This window comes from Aphelocoma coerulescens, chromosome 13, assembly GCF_041296385.1.
Source record: "Aphelocoma coerulescens isolate FSJ_1873_10779 chromosome 13, UR_Acoe_1.0, whole genome shotgun sequence".
Classification (NCBI taxonomy): Eukaryota; Metazoa; Chordata; class Aves; order Passeriformes; family Corvidae; genus Aphelocoma; species Aphelocoma coerulescens.
The window spans coordinates 399,492-417,904 of record NC_091027.1 but is presented as its reverse complement, the minus strand read 5'-3'; the positions used below and the strand labels follow the sequence as shown (position 1 = coordinate 417,904).

The window sequence follows — 18,413 nt, the reverse complement described above, 5'->3', positions numbered from 1 at the left end:
CCACCAGTCTGAGCTCTGTGGTGAGACAGACTAAAGGGCTGGTGCCCCTGTGCTGCCTGACCTCATCCCCTTCTCGCTCGGTAAAATTGACTCAGCCTGCAAGGGGAGTGATCTGTCACCCCTGCTCACCAGCTGCAGCTGCTGCGAGGCTGGTGCTGCAATGAACAGTCAGGCACTGGCATGTGGTGTTTGGTCAATGCCTGCACTCCTCAAAGAAGCTGCTGTTCATCAGGGTTCAACCGCCTTGCCATTACTCACAGAGCGAACAAAGGGAATGCAAGGAAATGCCAGGTAACTCAGCACTGAGGCTGCACTGTTCATTTCAGGGCTGCCTGGTGACACAGCAGCACACAGGCAGGGGCCCAAGCACTGCTCCCAGCTTTGCCAAGGCAGCCAGGGGCAGCACCACCACTGTAACACAGCTGCAGCCAACCAGGGGACAACCAGAACACCCAGCACTGGGCACAGAACGGCAGTCTGGAGCTGGCTGGCCATCACTGTGCGCTGTTGTGGCACAGCGTTGCTCCATCCCTGACAGCAGTCAGGGTGTCAGGGCAGGGTGAGGGCAGGGCAGGACCCCAAGGGCACTGACTGTGGAGCCACACCAGCTCAGGTCACACATCAAATCACAACCGAGACATGTCTCTCTTGCCATCAGCTTGATATTAGCTGATGAGGACTCAGATATCAAGAATGAAAACACCAAGATGAAACTTTAAAAACCCACTAGTCTTCCAAAGTCTACGAAACCTTGAAAGTGAGCACATTTAGGGAGCCCTGCTTGTGTGGCTGAGTTGGGCTGGGTTCACTAGAAGCCACAGCTGAACCAGAAGCCATTTTGGGGTCTGGGGCTTCTCCCACTGTTGTACGCTCATTATCAGCATTTGGAGAGGTTCGACTTTGATACCCCTTGCACTAAAATGAGTTGCAGATCAAACCAGGCAGTTAACAGAATTTTTAAATTAAACTACAAAATTATTTAAAATCCCCTTTGAGGACGTTATCACAGGGTTAACACCCACTCTTGGCTTCAGATAATACAGCAGCAATAAATGGTAATGTGCTCTATGAAACATGATTTATTTTTGCTGAGCAGGCTTGGCATTATAAATCTCAGCACTCTTAACATTTAAAGTTGTTATTCCAGTGACAAAATAGACATGAGGGAGATAACAGTCTTTATCTCCATTAATGTTTTATTGTTGTTCAGAGAATATGGATATGGACTGATCCAAGCATAGGAAAATCACAGCAATTTGTTTGCATATTGGGGAAGCTGAGATAATGGTTGTGTTTTATGACCGCACCAGGGAATCAGCTGAAATGCAGGACAGAGCAGATCAAAATGAGGGATTAATCAGCTACTTTGGTTTCTGGTTTCTATTTTGGTTACTGTTCCATTCCCAGGACCTGCCCTAGCATAACATTAGAAGAGATGGTCCCTGCGCGTGGCCGAACAGCTGAGTCGTGGCACCCGAGGAAGTGAGGAAACAAAAAGGCTGCACAACAGTTCTGTGTCATGCAGACAAGCAGCGCTGCCACAGAGGCAGGATCCTTCTGGATATTCAGCTGCCTGGAAGCGACTCTCTGCTCTCCCCGAGCCCCACTGCCCGGGCCCCTGCAGCTTCCTGTCAACACAGAGCTCCTGACCTGTCTGGCATTTTAACTCCTTCCCAAGGTACACATCGCACCTCAGAGTACCACAACACCCTCTCTAAGCTGAACCTGAAACAGTGAGCTGGAGCTGCAGTGAGGGCTTTGCTGCTGGCGGCTTAAGCAGATAAAGGCTGAAAACCGAAACCCCACACAAACCACACAGCCACCTGCCCCGTCCCGGGACCCCCTGCGCCAGGGAGAGTAACCCTTTCCCCTCAAGAAATCAGGCTCATAATGCATCAGGGAAAAACAAAAACTAGTGCTGGAATTGCCCTCAATGAAGACATTGACTCCAACAGCTCAATCACACTTTTACTGGAAGGACAGCAGGGAGGTGAGCTGGGAAGAGCATTCCTGACAGCATACAAACAACACACCAATGTCCACACATCTGGCTTCCAGTGCCCAAATGCTGGGGCAGATGGCCACGGTGGCATCTGACCCTCTCCCAGAGCGCTAGGGTCAGGCCCAGGCCAGTTCCGAGTTCACTGTGCCTCAACTGCCCCTCTCCAGGGCAGAGCAATCGCAAGCTGCCCAACTCATGGGGATTTTGGGAGGGCTGCGAAGAGCTCAGGCGCCACTGCCCAGGGCTGCCAGGTGCCCAGGAGTCACAGCAGCTCTACACAGGGATGCTGAGATGAGAAGTCTGAGGGTCTTTTGGTGTTTATCCACCAGCTCCAGGCAGACCGGCCACGCAGCAGCTCCACCGACACTGGCTGCCAGACCCCTGGTAGGTGCGTGCACGTCAGTGCCTGGGCACTCCCCACAGCGCCCAGACCCCCGGGGGTGCTCACACGGCACTGCCCGGATGCTCCCTGCGGTGCCCAAGCCCCGTGCCAACCCTGTGTGCAGCTGGGGCTTTGTGCCTGCTCAGCACATCGGAGTGAGCGCTGCCAGCTCCCGGCCGCAGCCGCACAGTCGAGATGGGGAGGAGTGAGGAGGAAGCAGGCCGCTATTTTTAAGCTGCCTGATCAGCACATCATGCCAGGTCAACACGCCTCGGCTCCACTACGTGTGCCGGCTCAGCGGGCCTCACCTCTGCACCAGCTGACACACATCTCACAGCGGTTACGGCAGGCACCAACTCACACCAGCAGCATTTCCAGTGCCCCAGCAGGTGGGACTTACATTCTCAAAGGATTTTTTCCACAAGCATTTATTCCCCCAGCCAATCACTAACAAGCAAGTCTGGACTCAGTGATCTTGGGGGTCTTTTTCAACCTTAATGATTGTATGATTCTGTGATTCTAAGCCTGCAGGCAGGGGTACACCTCTGCTCCAGCTTGCAGAGCTAGGGAATGCTGATGATTACCTAGTCTGCCATGGCATTAGCCCTTCCACCTACTTCCAGGCACCAGATCTCAGCAGCTCTTTTGGGACGAGGCATGAGGGGTTTGGCAGAGCCCTGCCGACTCCTGTTCCCACAAGCAGCCACAGGGACAATCTGCTGGGTCACATAAGGAGCACATCCAGCCCAGTGTCCTGTCTCCAACAGACAACAGGTGATACACAAACAGGACAACCATGCAACGCTTCCACTAATATTCTCCTACCCTCTGCAATGTCCAGCTCAGGGGGCTCCTGAACCAGAGGTGGTCTCTCTGCATTCAGCAAATCTTGACCCCTTCACCAAATCCCTCAATTCCATTTTGAAACCTGAGTATGGGGCTGTGCTGGCTGGCACCCCAAGGATCACCCTGCAAGCACCACAGCATACCCCAGGATCCTGGGCTTGAGGGAAAGACCAGTGCTGGGTTCTGACCTGCTGCAGCTGGTCCTCAGAACACAGGGACCCCACAGCAACAGGGACTGGGGTAACTCTGGGTCGTAAGGCCAAACTCCTCCACACTGCTGTTGGTGCCTGCTGGGAGTGACCCAGCTTTCCCCAGCACTGGAGAGAGAGCAGCTTGGTTCTTGCACAGAGCTGAGGAGACAGAGACAGATGCAAGCCATCACCAGTGACGAGGCACCCTCCTTGTAGTCCATCTGCAGTGGGTCAGTCACATCATTACCTGCTCCCAGTCCTCTCAGTAATCTCTAGATTACAGAGTCCCTAGGCACATCTATTCTCTCATTAATCCATAGATTAAAGTACCCCCAAATCGGCTTTGACGTAGAGCACTGCAAACAGCTGAGTTACGCTGTGCTTCTGCAGCGATCCCATATTAGGCAGGAGACATGCCTGTGGGTCCTTCCCACCTGGGGGGAGCACAGGCTCAGGAAGAGGAAGGGACGTCTAAACACAGTACATGGGTATAAATAAAAAGCAGAAAGGATGGGATTGTGTTTTGTAACCAAAGTACTTATGTGATAAAACAACTTCACGGAGGTTCCCAGATTAATTAAATCTCAATCCAGATGATCTCCAAACAGCAACTTGCATCATTTGCGACAACAGAAATTCCCAACAGCTCTTGCTCTAACCTAGCAGTGGGAAATGCTTCACTTGGTGCTTTCCTGGATACTACATGCAGATTTTTTAAAAAGCAACCACCGTACCACAGAGAGCTCGAGGCAAACTTCGCAGGCATCAGGGCAGAGAGGCACTGGCATCAGGGCCCCTTCCTGCAGCACAACAGCAGGGCAGGGGATACAGGCAGGATGGGAATGACAGAGAGGCTGACAGAGGGTTACAGAGGGAGTAACAAGATTAAAGCAGGAAAAGGAAATAAAGGCTTAGTGATAGATTTCTCAGCAGCAAAACCTATTCAGTTTGGGAAACACTCCCCCAGGAGATTAAAGACTTGCAGAGGCATTAGCCAGAGCCGGAGAAAGGGTGCAGGGAGCAGCCATGCAGTGGCCCAGGAGTGGCTGCAAGGTGTCATGACTGTCCTGCCCAGCAGGAGGGCACGGCACATCCCCAAGGCCATGCAGCCCCAGCTGGGTCAGCCCCGTGCCCGCAGGGGAGAAGGTCCCTTGGCAGAGCCATTGGGAAACAGGGATGTCCCTCAGGGGGTGCCAGGATGGCCCCCCATAGTGGTCTCACACCATGGCCATGGGGCATGAGTTCTCCCAAGGGTTCTTCTCCAACAGCACAACCACCTGGCCACGGCCACCTCCCCATGAAGCCCAGGCAAGACCACTACTCCTCCTCCCAGTGCCATGTTGGAAATCATGGGTGCCAGGGCTGGACCATGCCCGTGCTGCCCACAGCATTGCTGGGCCTGGGACATTTGCACTGTGTTAATGGCCAAAGCACGCACCCCAAAATGCACACCCCACTCAAGAGATTCCTGACAGTGCCTCCCCAGAACAGGTCCCTGGGGCTGCAGGGCACCCATCACGCCCTGGAAGAGTTCCTGTCTGCTGCATCACACCGGCAGGAAGGGCTGTGTCTCAGTGCCTCCACGTTTTCATGTGAAAGGGTGACTCCGCCATGGCTGTTGTGGCGCCAAGGCCTGTGGGCTCTCCACACCAAGCCCAGGACATCTGGCAACATCAGGAGGGAGCAGGGACAGAGCTGGAGAGGTGAATTCCATCCCAACAGCCAGGTGCTTGCAAGATGGGCTGTGCTCCTGGCTGAGCTCACAGATGGGGGACAGGACAGGCAGTGCCAGCCTGGCCCTGGCCCACCCAGCCCTGCCACCAGAACCCCCTGCCCCAAGAGGGACCCGTGGCCCCCAGGCCAGCCTGGTGCTCAGCATCCCTCCTTCATCAGAGAATACCTGCAACAGGGCAGGTGTGCACAGACATGGAAGACCAATATGAGGCACTGTCCCACGGGGGGGAACCATGACTGAGCTCCTGTCCCACCTGAACCTGCTGAGCACACAGGCTGGGTAGGGCTCAGGGCAGGGCTCATGGAAAGGGTCATTCATGTTTGGAAGTGTTTACCTAACTGTCAGCTGCTGCAAGTACTCAGAGACATGCCAGGTGAACAGCACCGCTGCACAAAACAGGTGACACCCACAGCCTGAAGCCTAAAGGAGATGGGCATTTTGGGTCCAGCTGCTGAAATGGGCCAGCTTGGGGCAGGGGGCATGACGGACCCTTGAGGCCACTTCTCCAGCAAGCACATCTAGAATTGGAAGCTGCTCCAATGGTTGTTTGTATTCAAATGTCTCAATTTGTCCTACTTTTGGCTGGGCACTCAGCAGAATTGCCAATGAAGATAGATTTATGCAAAACAAGAATAAACCAAGGATATTTTCTGGACATTTTCATGTGAGATCTGCCGTTCTGCAGCAGTGCTCTGCGATCTGAGCTGGCACTGCCCTGGAACCTGCTCACCCTGTGCCTGGCAAACCTTATGACACGGCTGGGGATGTGGGCTGCACCTCAGCACCTCCCTGGCAACCCGAGTCGAATTAGCACAAGGGCCCCATTTCTTCTCAGCAATACTCTGATCTGCACAAGAACAAGGCATTCAAATGTGCACTTGTGAAACACCATCCTCACCCCACATTTGCATGAAAATACCAGACCTATTTAAGTGACAACAGCACTTCACTAAAGCAAATTACATAACCCGACTATTTCCCTCAGCTGACACACCAGAGACACCTTCATTTTCAAAGCAAGTCTGCACTTTCTGCACAGCATTTGGATTTTCTTTTTTAACCAGATACCACGGCGTTTTAGGCATATGCTGCTTTCACATGTACAAAAAATAAAACTGAATTATCTAAATTTTTTATCTTAGCAGAATCTACCATTTCAAAGTGCACTCAGCCTCCCTCTAGCAGAACCACTGCATAGAGAGTCAGGATTCCTATACAGCACGAAGTGAAGAAAAACTCCCAGCTGATACACAGCCACTAAATCCCCTCTGGTACCTCCCCCTGCCCTGACATTGCAGCAGGGATCTCACCGGCTGATTCGGTCATCTACTGCACAAATGCCTCTGACTGTTTCATTTCTATGGAGAGGATTGCTATGGTTCACTAGTACGACACACAAGGTTCTTCTGAAAATGCCAGCATACAGCCACAGATTACAGACAGACTGGATCTTATCACTGAAAATCCCCAGCCTTCCCAGTGTCATGGGCAGAAATCACTGCGGGCTCATCTCAACCCTCCACCCTTCCCAGCCAGGAAACCTGAGTTCTTAGCAGGTCACAACAAGGTAGCTATAGCCCCATTTTTAATTTGCTGGCTGTTGCAGCTGCCTTTTAGGATGCAGCAACAGCAAATTCATCCTTCAGAGAGCACAGCACATGGTGATGCGAGCCAGACAACTGGGAAGTATGGGAGCTCAGCCCCATCCTGGCCACAGCACCCTTGAAGCACTGGCTCGCACCACACCTCTCAGCAGAAATGTCCTGTCAGTGTGGTGTGGCCTCCACAGGTCCATCACTCAGCCCCACGGCAGGTCTGCCCACTCCCCAGCCCCGCAGTGCACCCATCACCTGGCCCCACAGCAAGTCCTCCTGGACCCCGGGCCCACAGTGTGAAACATGCAAGGAGAGCAGCAGAGCCAGGGATGCCCCAGGACAACACCTCCCCAGCATCTGGGGGCTGTCACACTGAGCATTTGCACACCAGCTACACACAAGCAACATGAACAACCATTTTCTGTGGCTCACCAGGTATCCAAAGCTTTCTATTACTATATCAAGCCCAAGATTTCCCAGTAGATAAACCCTCCTTCAGCCATGTGACAAAATTCCCGAAGCCTGGCTTCCTTTAAGTCTCATGAGGATGACACAGTAAGAGAAAGCCTCTTTGGCTAAAGCTATGAATAAGCCTGCTCAGACTCTGGTATGAAGTCTGGTTTTTGAAGCCTCATTGAAGGTGTCAGTGCTACCAGAAGGGGTGTGGGGGTTTGGTTTTGCTTTACATCAGCTGCAGTTTCCTCCTGAAGCAAAAGACCAAAGGGAGGTTGTGACAGAGCTGATGCGAAGTTGACAGCTGCTCAGCTACCAGGGAGGACAGCAGAGGCAACAGCAGCTCCATCCCCATCCCTCCTTCAACCCTCGCTGGTGGAGCTGTCTTTGTGGTGGCTGCAGCATCGTGTGCAGGCTGAGCTCATGTTCTAACGCCTGAACCGAACATGGCCACACCATCTTCTCCGCTCTTGAGCCGTTACGGGAAACCACTTTCAAATGCACCATGAGCCTCACCAGGGCTGTGACATTATCCATGTCCAACAGCCTCGGTATCTCCTTCCATCTGCAACACACCAGTCAGGATTCATACACCTTCCTGAAGTGCTCTGTAGTGAAAATAGCCCTGAAACAACTGTTCCATTGACGAGACCTGCACCAGCGTTTGCCGTATTCCCGCACCTCACAGCGCGGCTTCGGCCACCTGCAGCACCGCGAACGCCCTCATGGGCTGAGGAAGCCGATCGCGAACCGCGGCCGCCGCCCGCATCCCTGTGGCTCCGGCGAGCTCCGCATCCCTCCGGCCGCGCGGGCTCCGCTCCAGTGGGGAAGGGCTTGCGGAGGGGTCGGGACTCCCCTTTCTCCCGGAACCGGAGGAGCGAAGGCGCAGGGGCTCCCGGAGGGGCCCGGTGGGGCGGGGGGCTCCGCAACAGGGCGGGAACGCGAGGCTCCGGCCGCCCCGGGGCGGGAGATGGGGGCGGCTGCGTCCCGAGCGCTGCTGCGGGCGGCTCCCGGTGCCCCGACTTAGCCGCCCCCACTCCGCCGAGGGACCAGCCCGGCCCGGGGGAACCCACCCAGCGACACCCGGCGCTGCTGAGTCACCGGAGCGGCTTCGCCGCGCCCGCACCGACCCCCCGGGGCCGCCGCCGTGGGGCTGACTAGCCCGGCCAGGGACAGCGGTGCCGGTGCCGGGACAGCCGCGGCCCCGGGGCGCGGAGAGCCGCGGGGGAGGGCGCGGAGCGATGCGCGGCGATGCGGGCGAGGGCCGGGGCCGCTGCTGGGCGGCCTCACCTGCTGCGGGCGGGCCGGGGGCTGCGGGCCGGGCTCACCTTCCGTGGCATAGCTGTGGTCTCGCAGGAAACTGCTGCTGATCTTACGGGTCTCAGCGTCCTCCTCCATTGACGGCGGGCAGGCGGGCGCGGGGCGTCAGCAGCCGCAGCCGCGGATCCATCATCCCCCCCCGCGCCCTGCTCCGCGGCGGCGGCCGCCAAATGCGGCGGGGGGGGCGCAGGGGCGGCGGTGCCCGGTGGCTCCTCCCATACGGCACCGACCCGCACCGCGCGGGCGGGCGGAGCGCGGCGCAGCCCCAGCCCCAGCCCTAGCCCTGAAGACGCTCCTGCTCAGAGACGCACCTGCTCCAGGGACACTCCTGCCCGGGGACGCTCCCTCCTACCCCGGGACGCTCCTGCCCGGGCATGCTGTTTTACCTGGTGACGCACCTGCCCCGGGGATTGCTCCTTCCTGCCCGGGGCGCCACTGCCCTTGGTGGATGCCCCTGTCCCTGGGGAAGCTCCTATAGCCTTCAGGCAGACGGACTGCTGCTCCCTGACCTGCCTGCCCCAAAGACAAGATCCCAGCCGAGGGCTGACATCAGACCCTTTTTTGGCAGAGCCACAATATATGAACGCTGGGTGTCCCGGGACAGGGGATGCAGTAAGGGCCATGGAGGTGACCATGCCAGCAGTGCTACGGAGGTGTGTGCCCACGGGCCCAGGCTCACCCTGTCTTGACTTTGGAAGGGGGTAGGAATGCTCAGTGACTTATGACCATAAAGGTCGATGTGGATGGGGGATTGGTGGCATCCAGAGAAGAGAATGAACACAAGGGCTATGGGGGAAGGGAGGGCTTTCCTGTTCAGGGCACATCTCTGATAGGACAGGCTGTATTCTGGACTCATCATCTGGTGCACACCAAAGGGAAGCAATTGCCCACTGGAAGGGTTTTGTGTCTTGGTAGAGTCCAGGAAGAAGCCTTGGCACTGGCTGAGCCACTGGCAGACATAGGGAGGAAACTCACATGGGGCAAGTTCCCTCAACTCCAGCACCTGAAGTTGGAAGTAAAACCCAACCGCAGTGTCAGGGCACATGACAACCCCAGCCAGGCAGCAATGTGCACACTGGGCAGCAGTGAGAGGACAGGCACTACTCCCCACTCTCACTCCTGACCTGCAGTGTCCCCTCTGACTCCCGCTCTCCACTACTCAGACAGCTGCTGAAGGGAAACAGGTGCATGGACACAGGCTGGGGTTTGACCTGGGCCTGCACCCCACAGCACCCCACTGCTCCATATTGCTGTCAAGACCCATCTTAGCACTGCCTTGGTTCACTCTGGACAAGAGTATCATCGGTGCTGGGCACTGGCTGGGGTCAGGTGGGGAACTGGCACACGCGGGCACAGGCCCCGCAGCACCTTTATGCTGTGTGCCCACCCACCCAGCACTCCGAGAGACCCCCACACCATGGGACTGGGGTCAGCTGGAGGAACTTCAGAGCTCGGCCATGGCACAGGAGTTGCTTGACAGTCCAGGGCCACATCAGCAGGGAGTGTAATTGTTACTGGAACAGGAGGATGCAAAGGGAATGGACAAAGATGGTGGATAACATTGTAAATACAGTGGTGCGCTGCAGCTTGATTTCCTCTCCCAGCTGTAGTGTCATAATTAAAATCTCATTAGGAATGTGCAAGATCTTACAGCCTGAATAATAATAATAATAATAATAATAATAATAATAATAATAATTATTATTATTATTATTATTATTATTATTATTATTATTATCTGCTGAGATTCACTGTCTGCTTGGGGGCTGCTTATTCTAGGGGAAGCATGGGAGAGAGCACCTCTAAGCAAGAAGGCTCAAGGACTCCAGTACGTCCAGTATGTGCATCTTTTGGACAGCATGTTCCACACCTCTGCTGCACAACCACACCAGCACACCCACCACACCACCACACGCCTTTTGGAGGAGTGTGCGGATACTCTCAGATGAGGGGCAAGAGAGAGGGAAAGCTTGTTCTACCCATTGTGACCTTACGAGGAAAGGTGAATTCCCAGGCCCCCAGCTTCCTGCCTCCCCAGGATGTTTTCTGACATGCTGTCACATAGAGGCTGATAAAAGACATTGTAAAACTGCACCTTGGAGAACTCCAGCGCTTACTCCTATGCATATATAACTTCAGGATTTGTCAATCAACCACATCACATCACAGGCCACTCATTAATACAGGGATTACTGATATGACAAGCCAGAAGCATTCATCAGACAGGCATAAGCCGGTAGTCTCCATGCCCAAGCCTTCACTGAATTATCCTGGAATGTGAGTTACATGCTATATTCCCCAGGCACATATTTAATTCAAGAAAACACACTGTATTTGAGGCTGAGGTTGCTCTTAGCTGCAGTGGGTGAGAGTCGCAGGTTAGTCTGAATTCACTCCCTGTGAAAAGGCACAGGACCTGGCCCTGGCTTAGTGGCACAGTGCAGAGATATGCTGACCAAAGCTCTCTTGCATGCCAAAGAGAGCCACAGCACTAACATCATGCTTTAGAAATAATTTTTGTGTTGCTGGCAGGTCCTCATGCATGCAACAGCACAGGAGAGCAGACCCCAACACACCACAGGACTTGGAACTGCTGCTGGCTCTGGGCAACTCAGCTGACACCTCTGTCTGTGGTCTCCTGTCTCCTGAGGGAAGGATGTGGACCTCCCACAGGAAAAGAGAGATGGAAAAGAAAGATTAAAACCGCACCACAACACTATCCACAGGAATTGGGTTCCCTCTGTCTACAAGCTACATTCACCTGCAGGTGTCCTGTAAGAGGCAAGAGCAGCTTCAGACAAGAAAAATAAAGACATATTTTGAATAAGCAGTTGTTACCATATTGCCTCCTCCCATCAGGCCCTAGATGCCAAACCCCAGGCCAAAGGCAATGCCCAGCTGAGTAATGAGCCCCTGCAATGCCCATGAATATCATGAACACAAACAGTGACTTCCTTCCCTTCCTTTTCAGTATACACCGTCATCAGTGTATTTTCATTTTAACAAGTGCCAAGTCCCTTCTCCTTTTTTAAGTAGCAAAAATTATTCCCCCATTGTGCATGAACTATACTTACACATTCGTAAGTCCTGCAAAGTTTTTCAACACACTGTATCATTTAAACACATCCAGAAGCCACCTGTTTGTTATGCAACATGCATAGGAGCTACATCATGAAATCCATTTATTCTCAGCTTTTTAAAATCCAGGAGCAAGCCTTTACAATAACTAAAAGCATTAGCTGTCCTAAGCAGGAATCCATTTGCAGATTAAATTTGCCAAAGGTCAGCTTGTAGCTGTCACTGTTTCCCAAACCCCCAGGTGTCTGCCATGATCTGTACTTTGACATCTCCTGAAGAGCCAGGACACTTTCCACTCCAATGATTTTTGCTTCAATTAGAGAGGCTGAAGAGTTCCATGCTCAGGTTTCTGTGGGATCTAAACAGTGTGTGAAGAATAATTGAATCAAACTTCCAATTTTATGCTCAATACAGAACTTCCTTCACAGCACTTCCTTTAGCTTCCCATCCATGAGCAGTAAATCTATTTTCCTAATTACTGTTTTGGGTTAGAACAATACCCTAATCTTTTAACCATTAAGCACAGATAACAAAATTTCTTTTAAATTTGTAAGAATTATTTCTGTTGGTTGACTGATCGTTAGCTCAGTGCCCTCAGTGGGCACCAGCTCGCTGGACGGTGCCGGAGGTCAACTTGTGTGCAGAAGCACTGGTGACAGCACATGCCCATGGCGCAGGGGACAGGACTGGCAGTGAAAGCCCCAGGGTCCTGTGTTCTGCCTGCCACAGGTCTGTGAGCAGCACAACGACCTGCAGCTGCGGGCAGACACTGCTGCCCCGCTCTTTGTCCCTTCCTGTGGGTGGAACATCCCCCTGTTCCAGGGTGGGACAGGGAACTGCTCCCTGGAAGCAGGACATACTCTCACTCTGCAGCATCTCAGCTTTGTAGACTTATCAAACTATGGACCAACACAGGTGGTGGCCACCTCCACCTGCCCTAACCAAGTCTGAGATGCTTTACCTGAAAGCCCATCTCTGCTAAGGAAGGGAAACCAGGGCTTTCATGACACCCCTCAACATCTCATGTCAGAGCCAGCACCTGGTCTTTGATCTGGATGAAGGTCATGGCACACAATTAGTACTCTGAGAAGGAGAGCACTTAAAGCCCTTGTACAATTTCTCCAATCATGTCCAGTTCCCAATGTGCTCCAAATCCTTCAGCTCACGGATTCCAATAGAGACAGCACTTTAGCTTCACAAATCTGAAGAGCTAATTATGCAGCAAAAATGGGGTAATTATACTCCTATTCTCAACATACAATTGGTGACAGCCACCTGGGCTGGTGGCTGGCTGGCCCATATTTAAGGGACAACCCCAAAGGGAAAAAGCTGTCTCAGGGCAGAGGCACCCATGCTGTACACCCTGCAGGAACCCAGAGCTTCTCACCATCCCTAGTGCTGAACACATCCACTGCCATAGGCACGGGTTCCCTGGGATGGCCAGAGACAGAGACACCAGGTCAGGGATCCAGTTCTCCAGAGGACCACAGACAAATGAGTCCTCCACAGCCAGTTCATAAATATTGTGCCAGCAGTAGAGCTGAGCACCCAGAGAGACTGATGCTCATCTCTTCCAGCCTAGGAAGCCTGGGCAAGGCTCAGGAAGGGCACCAGCTTGCACCAGCCAACAAAGACCATTCCCATACAGCCATGAAGGGACATGCAGAGAGGATGAACCCTCTCTGGATGAACACCCTCATGGTCAATGCCTCGTGCAGGACCATCCCCTGTACCTGCAGACAGTGTGCTGGGCTGCTGTGTGGTCCCCAGGGAATGTCTACACCCCCCACCACATGTTAATATCCTCACTGTGATTTCACTGCACTAAGTCAATTTGGTTTTCATGTTTTCTCCTGTAAGTCATGTAAGCAAGCTGGGGAAGCCACAACCCATACCCGTGATGAAGTCCCAGTCATATGAACATTAAATAGCATGATTTGAAGAAGGCCAATAATTTACCAGATTAACCAAGATCAAGAAAATTGGGAATCCAGGTTGAATGCAGAGGACAAGCTGCAGCCCTCTTCTTCCCAAATGATGGAGAACAAGAGTCAGGACCTCAGGGCAGAAAAGGGAAGAATCAGTTCATTGAATGCAAAGTAGGTGAAGACTTCTGCCTCCCAAAGGTCAAATGATAAATTGATCTACTCGGCCTTGACCCCTGCCGCGCTGTTACAGGTGCTGGTACAAGCTGTACATGATTAACAACACGCCAGTAATGAGTACTGCCACACACCCAGCCTGGCTCAGGGAACAGTTGCTCCCCAAGGGCTTTCTCTCCTGCCTTCCATTAGACCAACCAGCTTCTGCTGCATTTTAGCAGCCCTTTCTTCAGATGCAGTCTTTCCCTACTAAGCATTTTATGCCAGGCTTTAGAAAAGCCCAGGCATCTTCCTGTTCATCAGGTCTCTCCTATAATGCAACAACGACATAGCAACAATATAATGCAACTGCGCAGCAGCAACACAAACATGGTGCTTCCTGGAAAAACTTGCTATGAGTTATTTCTTATTCTACTCTACAGACCATCCTGGCATAGTATACTTATTTCCTCTATATTATTAGTAAATTATACTATTGCTAAATACACTGCAGAACACATACAATACCCCAAGAATGGAATGAGGCACAGAATATTTCAGGAGGGTCTGAGACATCAATGTCTTTTAAAGGATACAGTGTGAACAGTTTGTCACATGTTCCTCACATCAGAGATATAATTAGCTTAAATACTTACACAGTAAATAGGATTTGCCACTTCTGAAGATTAAGGCCACATGCTACAGCATTGGAGCATCTGAACCAGTGTAGCACAGCCTATGCTAAGGAATAAGTTTTCACTTGAAAACAGCTACTCTGAGCCATGCTGCAGGTGAGGCCTGTCTATGTTGGTGTTTTGTCTGCTCCTCTGGGTTTGGGTTTTACCTGGAGTAACAAACTCTACTACAGGTGACAGTGGAAAGCCAAAACTGACAGGCATTGACTGGGTATCTGGGAGTGAAACACATTGCAGGGCACGAGTGCAGGTGTCCTGGGGAGCACTGGACACAGAACACACAGCCCAGGTACAGGTGCCATGTCACACACACAGGCTCGTTGACCTAAAGGGCTCACAGGCTGCAGCAGCATAATGTGATGGGGGTTAAAGAGGATACAAGAGGACACTGGAACATTGTTCATGAGAGAACCATGAGAGCAAGTCTCAGGCTGAATTACTAAATCTAGTAAGCACAGAATGCAAAAATAAGGACAGTATTTTGTTTCTTAGATTTTCCTATTGATTTATTTTTGGTTGGGGAAGAAATTTGACTATTTCGTATGAAAATACAGCTCTCAAAATGTTTTTAATTAGGTTAGGTCACCCTATGGGAGGGAACATGTGAACTCACACGTGCATTTGAGTGGAACAGATACAACTGCTTTCCATCAGCTGGCTGCACACCTCAGCCCCTGCTCACAACCCGCAGCCTGCACAGGCCAGGCCCTCCACACGGGTGTCAGGGCTGGGCAGGGGTGAGCGGGACCTGCCTTCTCCACGCTGTGGCCCCTTTGTCGCTCTGCTGCTTTAAAAATGTCAGTCACCATGACAAAGGCAAAAACCAATTCCACAGAGCAAAGCTGGCAATCACACACCACAGTAATAATAATAAAAAAAACAAACAAAAAAACCCTGTAACCTTTAAAACTATTAAACAATCAACAATTTGCAGACTGTTAACCCATCAGATCATGATGGTCAGAAGAACCAACAAAAGAGAAACAGGGATCAGTCTGAGTCCTGAAAAAGTGAACTTTGTCATGTATTTACACTGGACACTCAGATGCTTCCCCACATATCCTGGGATATTGTGTGCGAGAATGACAATTTAGCTTTTATTCTGTTAAATTAGCAATTAATATGCAAAATTTCATATGGCCTCAAAGGTGGATTTTATTTGAAAGAATGTTCGCCAATGAAACACCAACACATCCAGGTCACTGTGAATTGTATTTCCTAAACGGCAATTACTTCACAGCCTTCAATTAATTGAATGTCCCACATCAAAAAGTAATGAAATCATGGTATAAATTAAGATAGGGCTGCCCATGTCTTGCAACACAAACATAGTAAGTTTCAGAGCACTGGGAACCTGAGGCTGGGATTACTACCTTATAAAAATCATTCTGCTTGTCCTCAGATGTCACCCAGCAGCAGCAGAGTGAAGCACACACAGATGTAGCCTGGTCAGCCTTGCAGAATGGGAAACACAAAGGCTAATCAGTCAGAGTTAACTCCCCAAAGAAAAGGAAACTATGTGTCCGGCAGAGCAGCACTCCTAACCTGCGCACGGATTAGCTGAAGTTCCGCAAGTGTCAGAAGGACAGATGGTGACCCAAAATCACCCTGGTGGGAAGTGCAAAATGGGGTACAGAAAAATACAGCTGCTGCTGCAATACTAAGAGGTAGGGAACCAAGAGAGCCTGTCAGGACCGATCAACTCGCCAACTGTTTCCACATTAACAGGAATTTGTCAGTTTTTAGTGGTACTTCACAAAGCAACAGCCAACATGAGTGAAGGGCCTGCCCCAATAACCAAGCCTCCCCCGTGGTGCCCTGGCAGATGGCAACGCTCCGTAACAAACCATGTCTGGAACCCAGCAAAGCACTGGAGAGCCAGCCTGGCTCATGCATGCTTTGGTTAACTCAGAACATATTCTAAGCATGAAACTATTCTGGTATTTTCCAGGGAAAATAACAAGCATGCTCTGATTCAGTCTGGTATCTATGAGCACAGGTGCCACGAGGATGGCAGCACCGCCACGAGCGACCGCAGCCGCGGCCCTGAGGGTGCCCTGGAGCCTCCCGCCAGGCCTGGCCAGGCCTGGGAGCACTGGCGGGCTGCAGCGCGGGCTGGAGGCTGGCGGGGTGAGGCTGCACTGCTCTCCACTCACGCCCACACTTGCCATTATGATATGATACATTATACCAGATCGTCCCACAAAACAAAGCCCCCAAGAAGGGAACGTTTCAGCTTGAGTTTGTGTTTGAAGCTCATAAGCATTGACAGAGGGTCAGGGAGTGTTACACTGATCCTGTTCAACCTTTCTTATGTGCACATGGCCCTAAATCCACTCAGTTACACTACTCCTCCGTGACTCAGAGCCACAAACAGGGAACGGCCAACGACAGCAACTGGAGCAGCTCCAGCCCTGCGGCTCCGGATCTGCCCTGCCCTGCCCTGCCCTGCCCTGCCCTGCCCTGCCCTCCACCTCACCCCAGGTCAGTCATTCGTTCTCTGTGAACACCTGAAATTCAGCATTCCAGTGTGACCCATCACTCCCGGGGCTGTGCCTCCTCCCCCGTGGGTCCTCCGGCTGCCTCCAGCAAAAAACTGCAGCTTGGGAAAGGTGGCACTGGGGCTGGCCAGTGTCCCCAACCCTGGGAGGGCCCTGGGACCTGCTGGCCCCCTCCCAGGTAGCAAAGGGGCTGCTTCATCACAAAACAAAACTATACCTCCTTTTGGAAGTCCCAGTGAGAGAGATGAGTGCGGCTTTGGGGAGCCCTGCCTGGCACTGCCAGCTTCCCACCGCTTCCCAGGAGAACTGACCTCCTTTCTCCAGGATCCTCTTCAGCCACGGAACTGGGAGAGTTCCCAGGAACAGCTGTGGTCACAGTGAGAGAAGATTTCTCTTCTGTGTAGTGTGCAGTCTTCATACTCGTTTACAGTGATTCCCACTTCTGGAGATCTCCAGCAGGAAGGATGGGATGATAGTATCATACAAGGATAGAAATGGGCTGGAAGAATGCTGCACTGGCAGGATAAATATAGAGGATGGCCTAGGACATTGGCCAGATCTGGTCTTTGCTTACACTAAAGGGAGACCTACCTTTAACAAAGCATAAACCCAGCTGTGCTACCAAAGAATCTTCAGAAGTACAGCTGAGGGGAGGGGAAAAAGGAAAACAAGAGACACCATGGGGAGCCTTAAAAGTTTGCCTGACTTCTCAGAATGCCAATGCTGTAAAACTAATATTTGTATGTCACTAATATTTACATATAATCTCCCTCATGTCATTTGGAAAAATAAACCTGGAAAACTGTTAATTAATAAAAGATATCACGTCTTATTAATGTTCATATAGTAATTATGAAAATCACATATCCATCTGTTAAGCAGTCAGCAAACAAGACAAACAACTGTGTTATGTTAAACAGATTATAAAATGCCTAGGGGAAGGAAATCTAATAGCCCCAACCCAGCCGTGAATCAAGCAGCAGCACATGGGCTCCAGCACACACAAACACACACACATGCCTTTCCCAAGGCCTTTTTCTGAATTACATATGATAACATCAGCAATGAGGTCAGTATGACACTAGGCATAGAAGTCTACATTGAAATGTGATGATGTGATCATTAAGATTTTATTGTCCTTTAAGAAAAATTACTTCCTAAAACAGACAACTACTCCCCTGAAGATGAGAGCAGAACAATATACAAAGTAACATTAAATCAAATTGCCCCCGTAAACATGGGAATACAGCTACTTTAATCCAATTGAATAAAAAAACCTGATTTAATTCCTGTTATGTTTGTGAGTGATTTCTGAACAAGGGAGAAACATCTGCGCAGGGAGAGTAATTAATTCATTAGCATGAACACTGTCAATCCATCCGTGTGTTCTCTGGACACTCAGCTCAGTCCACGGAATGCTGCACACCCGTCCTTCACACCGTATATATGCAACTACTGGGTGCCAGCTTGTAGCAGTCTTACCATGACTGCTCACATAGAACAAGTACTTGTGCTCATTAAAAAGAGGCATTTG

General features: G+C 51.6%; 1 protein-coding gene across 4 annotated transcripts in view; it reads right to left on the bottom strand.

The window, feature by feature from the left end:
- The window catches only part of PPP2R2B (protein phosphatase 2 regulatory subunit Bbeta), a 67,879-nt gene that overhangs the window by 36,148 nt on the left and 13,318 nt on the right, over positions 1 to 18,413 (bottom strand). The window contains exon 1 of one of the 4 annotated variants that reach the window (XM_069029007.1): positions 8,533 to 8,669. The exons of the other annotated variants lie outside the window; for them this stretch is intronic. Coding sequence (XP_068885108.1) covers positions 8,533 to 8,602 — 70 coding nt within the window. The 5' untranslated portion in view covers positions 8,603 to 8,669. Of the gene's footprint in view, positions 1 to 8,532; positions 8,670 to 18,413 lie in introns of those variants that run through there. 4 annotated transcript variants of the gene reach the window in all.